The sequence below is a fragment of the Coloeus monedula genome (assembly GCF_965178545.1).
Source record: "Coloeus monedula genome assembly, chromosome: 4".
Taxonomy (NCBI): Eukaryota; Metazoa; Chordata; class Aves; order Passeriformes; family Corvidae; genus Coloeus; species Coloeus monedula.
Window position 1 is genome coordinate 66463356 of NC_138784.1, and position 20381 is coordinate 66483736.

General features: G+C 38.6%; 1 protein-coding gene across 1 annotated transcript in view; it reads right to left on the minus strand.

Moving 5' to 3' along the window:
* Positions 1-18259, minus strand: part of HGF (hepatocyte growth factor) — a gene marked incomplete at both ends in the record, with an annotated part of 53563 nt that extends 35304 nt beyond the window's left edge. The window contains 4 exons of the mRNA XM_082280213.1: positions 380-494; positions 1081-1193; positions 5890-6055; positions 18184-18259. Of these exons, the coding sequence (XP_082136339.1) occupies positions 380-494; positions 1081-1193; positions 5890-6055; positions 18184-18259 (470 nt within the window). The remainder of the gene's footprint in view (positions 1-379; positions 495-1080; positions 1194-5889; positions 6056-18183) is intronic.
* Positions 18260-20381: the final 2122 nt, after the last annotated feature.

Sequence of the window (20381 nt, forward strand, 5' to 3'; positions counted from 1 at the left end):
TAATGTGGTTTTCCAAATTGCTCATTCCTTGGGAGTCGATTAGAAAACAGTGATAAACTTCCAGACCCTGGGCTGAAATAATGCACATGTTTTGTTTCTGCCAGTAGCTAAAAGATCAAAAGGATATAAACATCTGAAAAAAAACCCAACACAGGAAAGGAAGGGATACAGACACACAGGCTGGCATTAGGAGAGACCTCTTTGGAGAAAGTCCAAGAAGATAAGGATTTTCTGGGATCTGGAGAATGGCATCTCTTGGAGAAAGGCAAGAATATACCTAAGAGATGTTGTTGTCTAAGGTTAGTTTTCCCATAAATTCTTACACTTTATGGAAGCTGTCTGGGCACTATTCCCATTGTCTCTGCTCCTGAACTCTTACCTGTGCTCATGGGGGATCATTGAATTCCAGGCCTGACACTGGATACCACTTTTGGTAACAGATATTGTTCCCTTATAGTCTGCTCCTTTTCCAATGATACAATTTCTGACATAGTCTATTGAAATAGAAGAAAATTATGCATTTGGTTAATGTATGAAAAATTAAAGCTCATCATTAGTTTTCAAATAAAAAGAATATTGTTTATTAGCCCTTAATTATTCAAAATATGGTTTAAGTATTGACATACATGACTGTCTTTCTTTTTTTTTCTCCAAATATTGATCACCATCTGACCCTCAAAAAATCCTGAAAATGTTTCCAGTGTATCTGACTGAACAAAACTCTATGTCTGAGGACTTAAGTATCGTACTATTAATGCGGTAAATAGGAGCAATATTAAATAATAAATGGTAACTTGTACAACTGAGCTGCTCAGTACTAAACTGAAATACAAAATTCAAACTAGTATGTATGATGGTAGGCAAATATGTAGATTGGAAAACTGACCAAGAGCAAGTATGTAAATTTGCATGACAGCAAACTCAGGATACGTATAAATAAAACTGTAGGATGCAGCTTTCAAAACGCATAAAAGCATCCATGCCTGGGATGCTCCTACAGCTAAAAAGTCACTGACTGACCTCAGGGCTTTTTTTCCCCTCCATAGCTGGAAAAACAAAATCAGTAAATAAATCAGTTACCCTTCTTTTCATACAGATCAAACGCATGGTCTTGCTTCTTTCTCACACCATTTGTCAAGCTGTTGAAGGATAACCAATGGCACCGTTTTGTAACTCTGTCATAAGCAAAGGCCCTGCAAAGAAAATCTGGATGAGAAAAAAATCTCTGTGTGGTTTGTAATAATGACACATGGCCTGCCAAGGAGCATGCAATGACATCAGATTTATTTTTACTGGGAAAGTCAGAGAAACAGTCCAAATTACTATTTAAACCCACAACTGTGCTGACAAGAGCAAAGAAAAAAAGAAATTAAATTGATGTGGTCATTACATTAAATACCAGTTTGGTTGTTCACACTAATCTAAGAGTTCCCTTGTCATTAAAGATCTTTATTTTAAAACTTAGATAAATGTGACTGAGACAGCATTTGTGTCCTCAGTTATGCTGCTTTCTGGGAAAAAAACACAAAGACTAGAACATCTTTGCTATGTTTACAATATGTCTCTGAAATAGTTGAGTATCTCACATTGATAGTTTGAGGAAAATTCAAGCACAAGGAATCTGTTTCTTGCCTAGAAAAACAGAGCTGTTTGAAAACAAGATTATTTTTATTTTTATGAATAAACTAAACTGTGATAGTGTACCTAGAGTTTGTCCTTGCTTGGTTTTGTCTTCTTTTTTTTCCTCTTATTTTTAACTGCTTTCTAGGAGTGAGTATAATGCATTGTACTGAATTGACTGGATATGGGGGAGGGCAAGAAAGACAAACAGAAATCCAAAGAGTAAAAACACTTTCTTTCAATACTTGAAATGAAAAATGCAGACCTTTTTCACCAAAATAGTTTTGGAAGGATAGTTTCTAAGTATAGGGAAAATCTGTTTAAGGATTTTAAAAACACAGTTGACCGCCTTGGAGGGGGCAACAGTTACTCCAACAAGGAAATTTTTAAAAAAAGAAGAAAAAACTCCACAGGTGTTTTTTCCTTAATTTTTTCATTTGAATCAAATAACAGATCACTTATTTCCTCTAGCCTACCACAAAATCTACATTTCTGTCACTCATCCCATGCCTCCTGAGATATTTTATTCTGATCTGAGAAGGCATTTTAACACTACTTGATAATACCCAAAAGACACACAGATTTCTTACACTTCATCCATACTTTGGCTGTGCCATATTCCTCGGCACTGCATCCCTCAACAAAAAGCTCCTTGATCTTCATTTATTTTGCCATACAAGCTTTCCATGTGAGATCTTGCTGGCTTCAGTTAAAAATACTACAAGATCCTATCCAATCTCCTAAGTCTTCTCTTTCAAACATCATCTTCATTATCGTTTCCATCACCAAACAGATTTTTCATCCAACTGCTCTCTCTACTCTGTTGACTCCGAATGTTTCCAACCTGCTAACCTTCATCCCTCTACCCTTGTGCAGCCTTCTGTTCTCTTCTGGCTGATTCTCAAATTTAAGCATATCCAAGTGCCTCTAACTCCATCTTCACAAAAATATCCTTGACCTTTCCTGCCTTTCCAATTACATTCTCGTTTCCGCTCCTCCCTCCTAAAGTGGGAATGCAGAATGCACTGTTTACAAACAATTCTTTCAGTTTTTGCCTTTCAGTTGCCTTTTGGTGTCTTTCCAGTTTGGCTTCAACTACTTCTGTACATAAAAGTTTCTAACAATCTTTTCTTGGACCCAAATCTGAAGGGTTTTTGTACTTCCAAAGTCAACATGTTCGAGCAAATTCTTGGACTTTCTTCTACTGATACTGCCGATCACAACAATATTTTTGTTTCTCTTTTTACTGAGATAGTCTGTAGATTTTCTTATCAAGTACTGAAATTCTGTTGTCTATACTGAAATCCCTTCCTGTGTAAATACAGACACTGAGCAGATAACAGAGGATAAGACAGTGACAACTTTGCAGCTGAGGAAGGGACATACCTGCAAAAGTCACCTGCATAGCCAATAAAATAGTAACTATATTACCTTTTTCTCATCCATAGGAATTGTAGTGGGAAAAACTGCAATGATGACTGTAGGAAAACAGTGGGAGTAATGGACTGAAAGGGTGGTGAAACAAAGGAATAGAACAGCTTAGCAGCAGCAGCAGCTTGGTAAAACTGATAGGGAAGGCAGAAAAAGATGAACAAAGATTTATGAATTCAAAAACACAGCGTAAGTGAATTTAAGGAGTTTTTTGATGGAGGATTTTAGGAATAATGTTATGAAAAAGAAACAAGTCTAGATAAGAATCTTGTAACTCAGCTGGAAATAAACAAGATCTGTGCAAGCATGACAGCAAGGGAATAGAGGAAACATCTGTTCAGAAAAGTGACATACATTAGCTTCAACAAAAAAGTGTCAGAGTTAAAACCAGCAAGGATTAATGATTAAACAGTAAAATGACTCAAAATTTACTTGCGGGTGATACAGAAACTTATAATAAAGAAAGTTGTCTGAATTTTTTTTTCCTCACAGAAAATAAGGAGTGCCTGAACCTTTACAAGCCTATAGTGTCTGAAATCTGCTACTTTACCACTTGCTGGCAAAAAAGAAACCTAACCCTGCTCCTGCTTGTGTACCTCACAGGGCACAGACCCAGATGTTGTTGCTCCCAGTGCTATTGTCAGAATTATGTTATAAAGCAATTCCATTTTTAATTGTTACATAAAGTTTGCATCAAGAAAATAAAACATTGGTGCTGTGACCCAAGTGATGGAGAACTGCTGCACGGATATGGAGTATGAGGATCAAGCCATGAAAATGTCAATAAACATAGGAAATTTCAAGTCTCATATTTTAAGCATTTAAAATGTCATTTTGTGTTACTTCTTATTTTAGAATGCTCCCACAGCAGGCAGGAAGCTAATTGATTTTCATTTAAGTTGGCAGCAAATTTCACCTTGTAGTAACCAACCATGTGCTGGTATGAAGTTAAAGACTGGGATCCTAGGAATAAAAGGCAAACATTAGTAATCACTGGATCCTTTAAAAGGGAACACATGTAAAATGTGTGTTTACAGTAGCATCAAAGAACAGTTCACACTACAACAAGACTCATATGGGGCCAAAAGTGAAACCACAAGAATGTTCTGAGATCCCAGAAAAGAAAATCTCATGTGCTCTGCTGCATAGTGGTAGCACAGGCAAGACATGATCACCTACATCTCTACTGCTAAAGCAGGTTTTTAGCACCATCCATGCTAAAAGACTGCCAGGGAAAAAAGGAATTCAGAGAGCAAGTAATCAGATTTGCAATCCTTTTCCATATTCAGTGCAAAGTAATTGCACGACAGATTGTCATTCTGTTATCTGTGAGCAGGACTTTTCTATGCTGTGTTCTCAAAGTCCCTCATGTCTCCTCTGTGTTGTATTGACTCATTAAGGGAGAATTTGCTCCTTAAGATATCCATCAGACACTGTATCACTTAACAAATGAAAAAAAATTCTACAAAACATGAGAACACTTGAAAAATTCAGAGAGATTCTACATTAATTTTATTATAAAATGGCTTTGACACATATATTACCTTGCTTTTTATTTTCAGAACACAAAAGATAGCATCCAGAGCAACTACAAATAGCTTTAGAAAGTTTTCCTAATCTGATGCTAGAATACAGAATTGTTGTTTGCTTGGCATTATTCAGAATTTATTTTACACTGTGATACTTAATTTTGCAATACTCCTTGTTGCTGCTCATCAGAACTCAAGGATGTCTTGCTGTATTGAATACAACCTGATCCTCTTGGCAATGACATCAACGGAAGTTCTGCCAACAGGGAAAGGAGTGGCTTTGTACCATGTGAAAAATATTAGTGCCTGGAAAATATTTTCTGTCTGAAAGAAGTTAACTCTGCTCATTGTTTACACATATCAATAGTCAGAGCACAGAATGATATGAATGAGATCTTGCAACAATGGTATTAAAGGCTTACAGAAGAATTAAATCACAGTTGAGAACCTTCTCTGCCAAGGAAGAACTTTTGTTGTCACATTTGGTCTAGCTTCCATTTGCACCATCAAAACTTTTTTATCTTCCAAGTTCAGGCTCACATTTAGCCCAGTACTCACCAGTACAGAAGTCATCCACTCTCTCCAAGATTCTTCTGCATTCATGGCCTTTCATTGATTTCTAATGGTCTAGACTAAGAGAGGCCAGGGGGATCATATAAGTCTCATACACCAGAAAAATAATAGTGATTTGTTTCAAAAAATAGTAGAGAATATGTACAAGGCAGACAAGCAATCAGCTGCATGATGTGTTTCTAAGAGACAGCAGATGCTGAAGGATAGCTATCCACAGCCCAGGTTTGATTCCGTTGTATCGGATTCTCAGCACTTGCCAGTGAACTTCAGCAGGGCATGTATCTGTGCTCCATGTGTGAGGTTCTCATTGATTTCAGCGGGAGTAATGTGCAAGGAATGAAGACAGAATATGGTCTGAAGTGGTGCTGAAATACTGCAGCTGTGATGTGTGACAATAACCATTTTATAAGAGACATAAAAATCTCAGAAATGTTCACCGAACGCTACATTGTGGCCCAAGTCATCCACATCTTAACATGAGTACATTTTTTCAGCTATGTTATGGAAAAGATTACAGACTGGGCAAGCTAAGAAGACACACAACTCAGACAAAGCCTCAGAAAAGACTGACACTCTCTGGACAGGTAGAGCAAGGTCCCTGAAATCAAAAATCACAATCTTTATTTTTTTCTCGGTACAAGCTACCACTGATGACAGTTAAGAGAGACCTTTGGTCAAAGGCTGCTATACAGGTTTCCTTAGGGAAAAAAATAAACAAAACAGATATATAACTTACTTGCAAGGGAATGAAAGGCCCTTGTTCCTGCTGCATCTCTTTGCACATTGCTCTGTGGTATTTAACAGCTTAGTTTTTACTTCCAGTGTTTTGTTTACTTTAATGAGCATCAACTCTCCTGTTTTTTTGAAGTCATGAAGAGGATTTCTCTTTTTCCCTTTACCCTCTAAAAAAAAGAAGAAAAGAACAAAAAACAAACAAGAATAAAACGTTGTAAAGAAGAGTGCAGAGATTAAAGACGGCATTAGATATGGATAACATTTCACAGGAATTATATCATCTTCAGTATCTAAAGCTTAGAGAATCTCACAAAAATATGATATAAGTATATACTGCAGAAGAATTGATTATTTTAGATTGTGATTTCCATTTTTGAATCCAAAATAGTAGGAATTATAGCAAAACCAGTTTCAAATAGACTTGCATAAAAGGGTAAGAGGAAAGTTTCTCACCCTTTGTAAATTTTATTCAGAATCTCCAAAATATGCCTGATAATTATCTGAGATCTTGTAAATATTTCCATGGAAAACTCAAGTGAAAAAGAGTACCACTTGCAGAATGCAAAAAACTTTGTTTTTTAAACGATAAACTCATGGCAAGTTGTGAAAAGAAGTGGACTCCAGAAGTGACACAAAATTATCATTTGTCCTCTTGCCGCTCCAATAAAGTCTCAGTGTGAGTGCTGTGTCCAGTTTAAATGTGACTGTACTAGAAACGTTAACTCACAGAAAAGATTATGAGGTCGAACAGAGGCCATAGCACGGAAACAGTCTGCAGTTTTCTGCAAAGTTTTCTGCTCAAATGAACACATTGATCTGGTTTCCATTCCCTATTGAAAAGCCCAGAGGAAGAGATATAAAATGGAGTGAAGAAGATTGGCTAGAGATGTCTACCTAAAGTTCAAGAGGAAAGGTCTTTGATATCTGCAAGAAAATTCCAGAATTTTCCCAATATTTATTTATATTTTTACTTTGCATTCCACAAAAAACAGTCTGCCAGTGAAGGCTACTCCATCGTCTGTGAGGGCATACTGTACATCTGGAGAGTAATTGTCCCTATTCTGTCAGATGAGTAACGTAGGGAGAATAAATTGCCTGTGGATCTATTTCTCCTATTTCACTCAGTGATCCCAGATGATCTTTTTGGATTAGATGGCTTATCCACGTAAGGTTAGGTGAATAAATTCCTCCTTAGTTTACACAGAAGATAATAGCATTTTCCATAACTTATTTCCATGTAACTGTATTCACAGCTGTCCTTCCTTTTTCTCTACAGACTCTGCAACAATAATAGAACACAAATGCTCAGGTTCAATTTGTTAAATTTTGCCAGAGTTTTTCCAATATATAAAACCTCAGCTTAGATCTATCTGAATAGATCCTTGTGCATGTGCAGAGTGCACTCAGGCCAGTAAAGTTTTGCTTGGTGCACTCTGCAGAAGCTCAGAATGACTAAATTGCAATATCCGAGGCTCTGGGGGAGTTACTGACAGCTCCACATACTGAAAACCCAAAGAGGGCTTAGGGGTGTTCCCTTTGTAGAACTTCCATCCTGATCACTGAGTTCACATTTTCACTGGATTCAGCTAAACCACACCTCTCAGTGGTGAGTTATCCCTAAGACATCTAGAAATATAACAGAGACATTTAAATTAGATTATAATAATAATAATATAATAAATATATAATATATATTTATATTAATAAATATATATAATAAATATATATAATATATATAATAATAGATATTATTATAATATATAATAATATATATTATAATATATAATAATATATATTATTATATATATATAATAATAATAAAGCTTCAGATTTAAAAAAAAGAGAAAAATAAAGGAGAAAAATATCTCTGCTGTAACATCCCTGTAAAATAATCTTCCTCCATCCTCTTCTCTTTCTTTTGAACTGACAAAAGTAAGCTATGCTACTCCTCAGCATCTAACAGCTCAAAATTTTAATCCCAATCACAAACATTTGAAGAAAAAAAAATATTTACCTTTGAATATAATATTATTATATGAAGATGCTTTTGATTAAAAAATCAAATGCTAATACTTTTGGTGTTGTGTTATGGACTCATATCAACTCTCTTCATTTCCAGCCTTCTATTTGTGCAGTGCACATGCACCCAAAATGAATCACTGCTAAGGGAGATGTTATGAGGACATTGTCATCTTAAGGATCAGCATCCTGCTACTGGAAACAGTTGTGTCTACACTGAAGCTGCTTTATTTTTTACTGTACCTGTGATAGAGCCAAATGGCTGCAAAAAGGATTGCATCTACCCCTTAATTCAACCACAGAAAAACAAATCTTCTATAAAGCTTTTGTGGTGTATTTCTCAATCTATTATCTTCCAAGACATACTTGTTAGTTTTACGTTGTTTCAGCCAAGACTTTTATGTCAAGTGGTAATAAGAATCTGGACAAAAAATATCAAAGTATTTTCTTTCAGTTCCTGATACAATCATTTCCCATCTACTGATAAGTGTCACTTCTTAATTCTCAATGATAACAGCTTTTGAAACTCACCAGCCAGCATGCAAGAATATGATTTTAAAAATTAAGAAATTCTGTTCTGCCTGAAAAATATGGTAGAGAGTTCTGCTTTTTTTTTTTTGTCCTTCTTTTCCTAGCAGTTGTCCAAAGAGGATTATGGGTTTGATCTTGCATTTAGCAATTCATAACAGCCTGATTTACTTTAGCTTTCAAACAACAACATTCTATGTCTTGCCTATAATCCAAAAGGCAAAGGGCCAAGTGCATCTGTGGTGTGACTGTTAGAAATATCAGAATAATGCAAAGCACTACTTTTACAATTCTCACAACAAAATATATAAAAATAATATTCTTTTTTGTGTCAAATTAGGTGCCTTTATCAATACAATATTTACTCAAATAGAGCCTTAGGCGTGCTCCACATTAAAGGTTAGCATGCAGTATGCTGTAATTAATGCAGCTAATTTGCGATTGCCATTCATTTCAATTTTTTAAACTTTGATTAATCAGGACTTCTGCCCATTTTGTGGGCCATGTCCTCTGATGTTTCCTGTAGTTTCATATCATATTACCAAGGAAGTCTGACATTCCACTTAAATTTGAAAATAATAGTAGCTGATTCAAACACAAAGGAATCCAGTCAAATATGAACCAACATTTTTTCTTCAACAGAAACAACCACTAACTAAAAATATTCCTTGAGTCAACTTAAAAAAAAAAAAAATCCTCAAAAAAGGTGAGGGTGGTGCCTTTTTCTATTTCTTAACATGAAGTTGAAAGAAAACAGAAGAGCTCGGTCAGTGCCCAAGGAAATGGGCACTGACACATTTGCTCTAGTAGGATGCAGCATTGGAGAAGTGCTCCATAACCTCATTTGGGATTTCCAGTCTGGCTGCTGGAGTTCCTCATTTTCACAAAAGGCTTTAAATATTTACTTAAGAACAAAGGTACCTCACAGGGAAAGACATTTACCTTGGAGCTACAAGAACTCACCTTTCCATTCCCTTACTGCATTTTCAAATGAAGTTTCTGTACAATCTTCTCAGATAAGAATCACTGACAGAGACTGCTCAAACTATAGCGCACCAGGAGGAAAAGATCTCCAAAAATACCTTTTCTTGGAGCAGTTCCAGTCCATGTCAAATGATCTCAATAACCAGAGATAAAGAAAATTGTCATTGTGCAGCATTTTCGTAAGAAAACTCACCAGTAAGTTGCAGTGCCTGTATTCTAGAACCTACTTAACATTAATTTTAATTATATTTATACAAAAGAGAACTAGTAACACAGAGAACTGAAAGCAATGGATGCCACAGCATGCAATATCATAGAAAGACACTTTTTTGATTAACAAGAAAAACAGGTTTGAATCAGCAAAGGTGTTTATATTTTGATCTCTCTTTCTCTCCGGATGTTCTCTAACCACTGGGCTGATAGAAAAATGACAGCAAAATAGCTTATTTTTTCTCTTCTGGCCTGTGTCCCACACCAAAAAGGGCTTTGGGTTCCCAAACCACCACATCACTCAGTTCTGAAACTACCTGATTATGTTCCATATCTCAAATTAAAATTTACACCTCGCAGAATACAATTGGTCTGATACTGAGCTATATGAGAGTCAAGAAATTCAGTACAAATCTAGTTTCAGGTTAATTAGAGTTCAAACACCTAAGCAGGTCACATTTCACACCCTCAGGTCTTAGTCTGATCACAAAATGTATTCGGTTTTGCATTATCTATTTAGTAGTAAAAAACCTAATACAACAAATAGAATACCATTGCTGTGGTAATCAAAACAGCATACAGGGAGTCATAAGGCCCAAAGATCACCTTTGTCCATTTTAATGAGTTCAAAACATTACTTGTGTTATCTACAGCAAAAGTTTACAGGGAGATTACCTGACTTTGTCTACCTCATTGATAATCCCTTTCTCCTTCCTCCATCACTCCAGCTGTTTCTAATACAGATGTACACTTTAGGCTTCAAAGTTATGGTCTTACGGACCACAATTGGAGCATACTGGCTGCCTCCCCTAGAAGAATCTCTACTTCTATGGACTTGCTACACATTCTACAAATCTTTTATTAAATACCAGTTATGATGTGTTCAGCATGTCAGCTTCCATGGTTTCCAAATTTCACTCTAGTATATGCAAAAGTTAGCACTTTCTTAAAGAAACACATCTTGGCATCTCCTGGTAATGGAAGAAAGCTTAATCTTTTTGTTTCTTTTTAATTTTGCATCCCACTTTGTTATACAGAGCAAAACCAACAAAACACCAGGTTTTCCAAACGGGAAGATAAATACATTTAAATTAAATGTTTATGTTTAAATTTAGATTCTTAATGAAAACTTGGTGGTTTGTGATTGAGTTTTATGTCCCTTTTCTGTTTGTTTAGACTTCAGAACTTGAGTATTTTACTATGTAGTTATTTGCTTTGTTGAGCTAGACTTTCAACTGTGTGGGGTAATGAATTTATTTTTTTCTTGTTATCACATCTGCTTATAAAAATAGATTGGATACAGGTCTTCATAGCATGTCTGGAAAAAAGACCTTTTATAACTTCCAGTTTTTAAAAGAATTTGAACACTCATGTAACAGAATCACTGTTTTTTGTTTGTCAGATGTCAGGGATAAACTAAACCTATGGGAAAATAAAACAAATCAAGAAAATGAAGATACCTGAATTCCTTAGGCTAGCAGATGCTGCCATAGAACTGCAGGAATCAACTGCAGTCCTTCCAAATCAAGAATGAAATACAAAATAATATGGCATGAGGAGAAAAATGTAAAAGCGGGAAATTGTCCGCATGCTGTGCAGGAAGCACAGAGAAGCTGAAGACTCAAAATAAATTCCAATGAAGAAAAATGGTCATATATAGTGTCACAATTATTTCAGAAATATAAAACAGACATATGTTCTTTCTTTAGTATCAACTAGCATTTTGTATCTCTTTTAACATTTTGTGTCATGTTTGTAATGAAATTAAGTCACTTGACCTTGAGCAGTTAACAGATGGACTAATTAGAGATTGAATTATTTGTGTTATAATTGATAACCAGGTCAGAATGCTAAAATGAGATTAGCTATTAATTTAATTTTGCAGACAATCATCACTGTAAGCTAAAGTAAACTGGATTATCCCAATGAGCTAGGAAAAAAAAAATAAATTATGAGAGAAGAATTACGTCTGATTTAAAACATGGGAGCAGGGGGTGGGAAATCAGAAATCTACCATCACATGAAAGACCTTCAATAAAAAAAAATAGAAACAGAAAAAGAAAATAAAGAAAAAAAAATGAAAAAAAAGAAAAAAATCCCCAACCCTAAACGCACCTGAAATAAATGTAGGAAAGCACAGTTCAACACAATAAGCATATAAAACATTTTATCATTAAACAAATGACACCATACTTGACAAAAAAATGCATGGTAACTTATATTCATAAGTATGTATCTGAATAGGAAAAAAACGGGCAAAGCAAGAATCTGCAAAACAATGTATTACCACAGTGTCAGATATATCAAAGCAGAATGCTTATCTCAGTATAAACATTGACAATTTAATACGAAAATTAAAAACAAAGTATGTTTATATGCATAAAATAGCTTTTGGCAAAACTTGTGTAACAAGAAAAAAAACCAATAAGTAGGGTTTGAATCACCAGTTCTCGTCATATATGGGTTGAAAACTTGTATGGAAATACAGTGAGGTGTTTATCATAAAATATGATAGAAGGGATACTTTTAATTATATTCAATAATGTATTTCCAAGACAATGCTTTTTAAAGGATATAAAACATCAAGGGTAAACTGCATTCTAGTGTGTGTCTCGGTATGATAGCATAAATATACTGGCTTCATCAAGAAAAAAGAAAAAACAGCCAAACCTAATCTTCACCAGACGGTGAAAGTAGATGTTACTAAGTGCTTTTGGATACAACATGCTGAAGTTAACAGTGTGGTCACAGAAATAAAAGAAAGGATGTTAAAGATGAATGTTGATACTAAGATCATTAATAGCATCATCACAGTATTGGTATCTGTGTGAACAATTAGAAAACACGTTTTCAAAAAATACATTCAAGGCAATTTTGGCTCTTAAGTCATAACAGAGTCACTCTGACAAAAAGAGTTAATGCTCAACACTTTTAACTTACTTTCATTTACTCTGACTTTTCCTTCTGCCTGTTTCAGTATCAGAAATGTCCAGAATCCTGGCTAGAATGCAAAAAGTGAGCACCTTTTCCAAATGATTTCTCATTTGGAGAGTAAAGAAGAAAAAAAAAAAGGAAGAAAGGCAGGCCAACATAATGAGAAACTGGAACAATCTGAGTCGTGCCCAAGAAAACAACCATGTAGACTGGATAGGCTTAAGATGCCAGATTAAGTTTAATGCAGTTATTTATGTAAGAAAATAATTTGGCGTAAAAGAAGTTTACCAACCATACCCATAAAATCTGCAGTCAGCTGTGTAGATGGCAAGTCACCAAAATAAAACCAGCTGTCCAAGGAGGAATCTCTAGCTTGTGAAAACTAAACAGTTTCGCAGAAGTACCTGGAGGATGATGTGAATATTTTAACTTCTGAAATTTATTTTCTTGGCACAAGAGCCTCATGGGGAAAAAACATACAATTTTTAGAAAGTAGTTCGAAATATATATAACTATCCATATAATATCTATATATAATAGATAATGATTTCCTTATTTCTACATTGGCTCTCAGTCTAGTTGTTGAGCAGATTCAGGAAATGCAAAAAGATATTTCTTTTTGGCTTCACATTACCACTCACACACACACTCCCACACCCCCTTATTAGCAACTGCAAAGACTGCCATGTAACTTGGAACCCAACTTCATGTTTATGCTAAGTCCTGCCTTTGGAACCCACTCTTATAGTCAGCATGAAAGCTCAAGGAGCTAAGGATAATGCTAACAACTGATAGTATATTCTAAAATTGGATGGTAGCTGCAAATGGACAGCTCTTTTCCTTCCAAGAAAAGGTTATCTGCTCAGCAGGATGCCGAGACCCACTGGCAGAAACAAATGTGCTGCAGTTTGTACTCTGACTTACTGTATCTAACCTCTGGCTATATTACTGAGAGGATTTTCCCTTGTAAGATTTGTCTTCTTATGCATTGTGCACAAGTACTAAATCCCCATCATTTCCCATTACATTCCACAATCTTTACAAGCACTTGGTGTCTCCTTCAAGGCACCCAGCATGTTGTGCCCTTCCTTCGTGATGGTGCCCCAGCCAACTGGATTTCTGGGCATGGAGCAAGGGCTAAGGAGAAAAGTACGAGTAGGCAGGGCAGGGAGTTGGGCCAAACAAAGAATGACAGATGGCTGAGGGCAGCAAAACAGCCCATGTGAGGAGTGATGGGAGCCTTGCTGCATGTTGTATACATAAAAATAGTGCCGCTGGCCAAGGCAGCGAGTCATAGGAAAAGCTGGAGCTGAGGAGGGACAGAGGGAGCAGCCAGTCCCCAGCTGGTCCAGCAGCACCGAAGGCTGCCAGGCATGGCTGGGCTCATCAGACAGCCCATGGGTGGAGGCCCACAAGCCACTGAAAACTACAGCTAGATTTTGCCAACACATTTGACTAATCTGGAGCACGTTCCCAGCTCTGCTTTGCTGCAGTGCTGCTTTGTGTGTAGGTACTAACCACATTCTGGAACAGGTTTACAACCCTGTGAGGACACTGCAACAAAAAAACTACAGGAAAAGATGGGGTAACAGTGAAGATATCCTCACCCCTTCCCAGTTCTTCGTAGCTACCATTCTTTCCTCACTGCAAGGTTCAAATTTTGCTTGCATTGTGGCTGTTGTCCTACTATCCATGTTTCCCAAGTAAGCATGGAGATCAGTCCTTTCTCACCTCCATGAGCAATCCATTCTCACCTCTGTGCTTCCTTCCAGTGTCTGCCATTCCACCCCACCTCAATGCTGATGAGGACAAAGTGAAATTCCAACACTCATCCAGTACAAGTAATTTTTCTTGTTTTTCTCCACACCACACATTTACTAAAAAAGAGGCCCAGTTATCCTGGTTTCAAACCTCCTTGGAAAAGTTTGAAATGCTTGTGGCAAACTAATATTCAGCATAAAGATCCAAAAGGGAGATATTTTGCTCTCTAAGGGAGACTGCACATTTCCCTTCCAACCCTGGCCTCTGTTGAAGTATTACAATAATGACAGATGAGCTCCTCCAATAAGAGGCTTTCCTTTCCTTGACTTCAGTGGTCAATTTTCCAGAGTTTTACGCAACATTTTAATCTCATGTCTTTCAACTCTATATTCTCCTGCTTTGTTGCTTATGAAAATGGCATTAATAGAAACAGAAAATCTGTTAAGCAGGGTAAGTGCTGTATTACATGTGAGAGCAAAACAAGCAGCCCCTGGCACTGAGCACCAAAAGGATTCCATTAAACAGAAGGAATACACTCTTCCAACTGGCACAGTATCATTTCACTTTGTTGACAGTATATAGTATAATGATCATCTACAGCTGGGATGGGAAAGTATAAATCACATTAATTTTTTAAAGTATACTTAGCTATGCACACCACTGGAATACACAACATTCATAAATTGATTATGGCTATGGGATTTGATTTTATTTTTCTTTAAGCAATAATTATATATAGGAACTCAGTGCAACTCCCACATCTTCATTAGCAACTTCTTCAGATCATCCAAGCTACAGAAAGTGCTTTAAATAAATTTAAATAAACACACTTGGCTGGAAGTCCTCTCATAGAAAAATGTATCTTTAATTTAAATAAATCTTTAACATTCGCTCTTCTGCAACATGCCAATCTACTTGTTGCTTTGATTAAAAAATCATTTTTAGTTTCACTAGATGAACATTACTAAAGAGATACTTCCCAAGAATACTGAATAATAAGAATATCTGTACAAGAAAGAAAACTCCTTGATAATGTTATTAGCTACAGATTAATTTCTTTGTGCAAGTGACAGAGACTTACAGGATATTGATAATGACTAGGCAAGCTGTCTATAGGAACCATGCACATTTATCTTTCATCAATCACTGCCTTATCTTTTATATATTAAAAAAGAAACTCAGAAACTGATAGCATGGACAGCTTGCTGACATTTAAAATTCTTGTGTTTTCTTCACCCTCCTTTTTCTTTACCCATTAATATAACCCAAATGTATTAGTCAGCAATTTCTGTTACACAGGACATTGTCTTAGCACAAGAATTTAGGGCATGGGATTACAAACCCAGAATGTCCATTCACAGAAAAAACTATATTCATCATTAGGTCCATTTGAAATCAGATTTGATAGAACAGCACTAGAAGTATGGACGTGCATTAGTAAAAGACTTATGTTTTAATTCCATTTTCATCATTTAGCTTTCTTTTCATATCTAAAAGTAATCATATGTAGGCAAATCCTAATCTTTCTTAAAAGCATCCCAGTAAAAAGAATTCAACATCCCATTGAAAGATAACATGTATGTTTAGAAAGCAATCATTTTCAGAAATGATCCAGAAATTTATATTTTCAGAAAGAAGTAGCATAACTTTACCTTGCTTACAGTGTAAATATCTAGACATTTTTGTTGAAGATCATGTATTTTTAAAAACAAAGTAAGCAAAATGGCAGCATGTGATAAGAGTCATCTTTCTTCCCAATAAGGCAAACAACAGGATTAATTATTATTAAGGCAGGTGGGGGATGAAAATTAAGAAAGGCAGGGTTGTCAAGAACTGTCACCATGAGAGCTGGTCAGAAAACAAGTTCTGCTCTGAAAAACTCTTTTATAAATCTAATTTTTCTCCTCATCAAGGTGAACCATTCACTCCTAAACTGGAGAGTCCATTGGTTGGGGGACAACCCTGTTCATCAGCCCACTGATAAAGGCAGCAGAGAAGGTGTCTCTCAGTCTCTCCCATTGGAATATTAGATAGATCATTGAACTTGGTAAACTACAGACCAGAACTAAGACCCTACAGCCAGGGACAACAAGGATTTTCTCTCATTCAAGAAAAGCACCCTGACTTATCAGGAGAGCAAAGCATGACCTAGCTTCTTATGAGCTTGGCTATAGACCACTTGTGTACCTTTGGCCCATGGAATTAAGTGTGTGTGTGGGGCTGTGTCTGCAGTATTTATTTTGGTTTTTCTTTTCTAACTAACCCATCAGTTGATGAGTTTCTGTCACAGGTGAAGGTTTCTCAACATCAGGTTACCACAAGATATTGGCAATGTCTCCTGCTGCATATTTCTCTGTCATTTGATTTGAAGGAAACAAACCAAAGAAAGTTTCTCTTTAACAGGAATTATTTTTGTGAAAAGTTTCGATGCATCAGCATTTTCCAGTAAAAGAAACCCAAAACATTTTCTCAGAAAATTCCTAACCAGCTCTATTCATCACTTTTCTGAGAAGCTGCATGTCCAAAAAATGGAAATTCCAATGTACATGGAAAAGGAGTTCAAAAAAGTATAGTATTATAGTAGCTGTATCTCCGTGTCACCTGCTAAAGAATGCCTGTGAAAACAATATCCTCAGTGAGCAGACTGAACAGAGAAGCTGTAATGAGATTGTTCAGCATCCTACAGAACCACACTCTTGCTTGCAAGGGGAAAACAACAGGTTTTACTGCACGTGATGCTGCCAGTCTGTTTTTGACTTGCCCACTCAGATCACAAAATATTCCACTTTGAAATCCCATTTCTATTTTTTTTTTTTTTTTTTACTAGAAAACATAGTTACATCTTGGAAGCCATCAGCGTTCCTTGCCATGCACTCACTGCCTGATACCCTCAGATATTGCCCCAGAACCCAGCTGCCACAGTTCCCTGCGCTTGCTTTGCCCGGTCCTGGCAGATGCTTTCCCTGAATTGTGCCTGTCCTTTGTTTCTGTCTGTGCAAAGGTCTGACCCTAACAATGTTGCCGGAAGGAAGGAAAGGTTTGTAGAAACCTTTACAAACTTTTTTCCTTAAACGTCTTCCCAGAGGGCCAATAGAAAGCACAGAGCTGGCTCTTCAGATATCCAGTCCAGGGGGGACACTTCAGGAAAGAAATTCAACTAAAGAGCATCCAGCACTTGATTACTTACTGTTTGTTCCTTGCCCCCCCTCCACCTCCCGGATTTCAGCGGGAACATCTAATGAAATTTCAAGTATTTCAGTCTGGAATTAGCACGTTCATGCTGTTGAACTTCAACAAGGACATTCCCGTTCAGCACTATCCCGTGCTTTGGGTATTCCTTGTCAACTTCTGTTACTTAACATTTATTCTACCGTTGGAAACTAAGGCTACACGGTCGTGTCCTGATAGCGGCGGGGAGCACCTCTTGGCAATGATGCGGTTTCCTTCCCCTCTCTCCCGGGCTCCAGGTCTGCCCGTCCCGAGCGAGCCCCGTGTCCCACTCACGCACGGGGAGCAGCGGCCCCTCCGCAGCCCCGGGACGGGACCCGCCTCCCGCGGGGCTGCGCGGCCGGAGCGCGGCTCGTCCCGACCACGGCGCGCTGCGCTGCGCTCGGCACCGCGGGCGCGGGAGGCGCGGGGCGGCACCGGCGCTGCCCCCGCTCCCGGCCGCGCAGAGCCAGGCGATTCAGGCGGCGGCGGCTCCCTGCCAGCCCCACCTGCGGGCTGCGACCTGCGGGCTGCGACCTGCGGGCTGCGCCCGGCGCGCCGCCCTAGCACCCTCCCTGCCGCGGAGGAGCGGGGGACGTGCTGCGGCTGCGAGGCGGACGGGGGTCGCTAGCGAAGTGATAGAAGAACTGACCTGCTGCGGGGATGGCGGTGGGCAGCAGCAGCAGCTGGTGGAGCAGCAAGGCTGGCAGGAGGTGGGTGGCCCGCATGGTGCTGGCGGCCCCCCCGGCGGCTGGCGGGGAGGAGAAGGGGAGATGGCTCCTCGGAAGGACCCCGTGCACCGCCGGTCACTCGAGGAGGCAGAGTGAGCCGAGCTTTTTATTGCGATGATCTAAGTTTGTTGTGTGATTAACTGGAAAGATCTGGGTCCCAACTCCCTCTTACGGTAAGAAACTGTTTAACAACATCCCCTCTCTGCCTCTTCTTCTCCTCCCCTCCTCAGGAGCTGCCTCCCCTCCCTCCCGCCCCTCAACCAGCCCGGGGAGAGGGCTTCCACCGCCTCATCACCCGCTCCCTCCCTCCTTTTCCCCCCGCCTCTCTCCCTCCATCCTTCAGAGGCTCGTGAGGAGCAGCCGAGCCGGGCCGGGTCCCTCAACTCTTGCCCCCGGGCTGGTGTCTCTTGCTGCCCGGTTCCCCCACAGCCCCCAATGCCATCTCACCTGCAGCCAGAACAGACCTCTCCTTCCCTGCAGACATTTCTCTTCACAACGTCCCACTGTCTGCACTTGCCCCTTGGCCTCATTCCCAAGCAGCACCTCCATCCATAGACATTTCACTGGAATTCTCCCACCCTACGGACAATTTCACTGTAAGGAAACACCTTTCCTCCCACCTGCCCATGGCTGCCCCCAGCCACCAGCCTGGCCTTTCCATCACCCTCTTTGTTCATCTGACAAATGCCACTTCCCCAAAATTGTGGCAACTCTGGGGAATTTAAAGGTCAAGTATCAGCTGCTGGCATCACTCCATGGAGACAAGCTTCAGTCCAGAGTGATGCCTGATCTTCCTTCTGTTGCAGGCAAAGTCATTGTAATTCTTCTCTTGCACTTCATTTTAACCTCATGGAAGCAATGACATTGGGTTTTGTTTAAAGTCATGAGACCGGCCTCTGTGACATGCAAGTGTTCGAAAATAAACACTTGAGGAAAAGTTTTGCTTTAATTTAAACTCTTCTTTTCTCCCATGCACCCACCTACCATCTACGGCAGGAGTCTGTGACAACAGCGGAAACTGTTTCAGTCCATTTTCCACAAATAAACCAGAGACCTACAAGTGGCCCCATGCTGTGTGAGCCAGAAAAATGTGTCTCCTTCCCACCCCAGACTCCTTTGCCCATATTGATGATTAGCACCTTTGAGTGAAACAGCTTTTCTTAAAAACGGGTTGTTTCCCAATACACAAGCGACTTTTAATCAAGTATTCCCAGCATATATAAGTGGGATTTTTTACCCAGTTGGTGCCCACTGGCAAAAGATAAAATTTCTACTTTGGAATTACTGCCTTCCTAAAGGAAAGATAGGGACAAAAGCAAGTTGAGAGAGAGAGCCTGTTAAGAAAATATTTTGAGCATTTGGCATTAGAGGAAAAACACATTTGTGTGAAAAAAAGTACTTTCTGTTGCAGAATGAGCATTATTTCTAGGGGTTTCAGTTGATTTTTTTTTGCAGGGCTTGTTTTTCTCCCAAGAATATAAGTTAATTTTCAGGAATTTCTTGGAGATGTACAATCTGAAAAACAGAGAACATGTATTCCACTGGTCAACAATCTTGTGTGGAATCTTTGTCCACTGCAACCAGTAGAACACGGATACCTCAGGTTTTGTTTTCTGCTTTTCTCCCTGCCAAAGAAAGACATAAGTATAAACAAAAAACAACAAAAATAATCATATCACCATGCTGAGCCCAAAATAGCCACATTCTGTTAACCAGATGTATTCATCTTGTTGTCCATGCATGTGCTGAGTGACCTTTTTTGCAGAGCACAGAATCATGCGCCATTGAAGTCAAGTAGATTTTTTTTACCACTGACTTCCCTGAGGGGAATATTTGGCCTGTATTCAGATTCCCCCTAAATTTTAGGAAGATTGCTGTTGTGTCTCTTGAGGACTAGGGTGCTCCTTAATGGAGGAAATATTTTGCTATATAGATTCTTATAATTAATACATAATCTTGTGGATTATTCATGATGTGTCTCAGTTCTGTAGGAGAGCTCGAGTGCTGGTCATAACCTTCTTTGGCTGCATATGTTGTACTGGGCAGGTGCAACTCCATAGTCCTGTTTCTTCATTTGTCCAATTTTGGGGAGTTGCTGGAGGACACCTCTGCCTTTTAT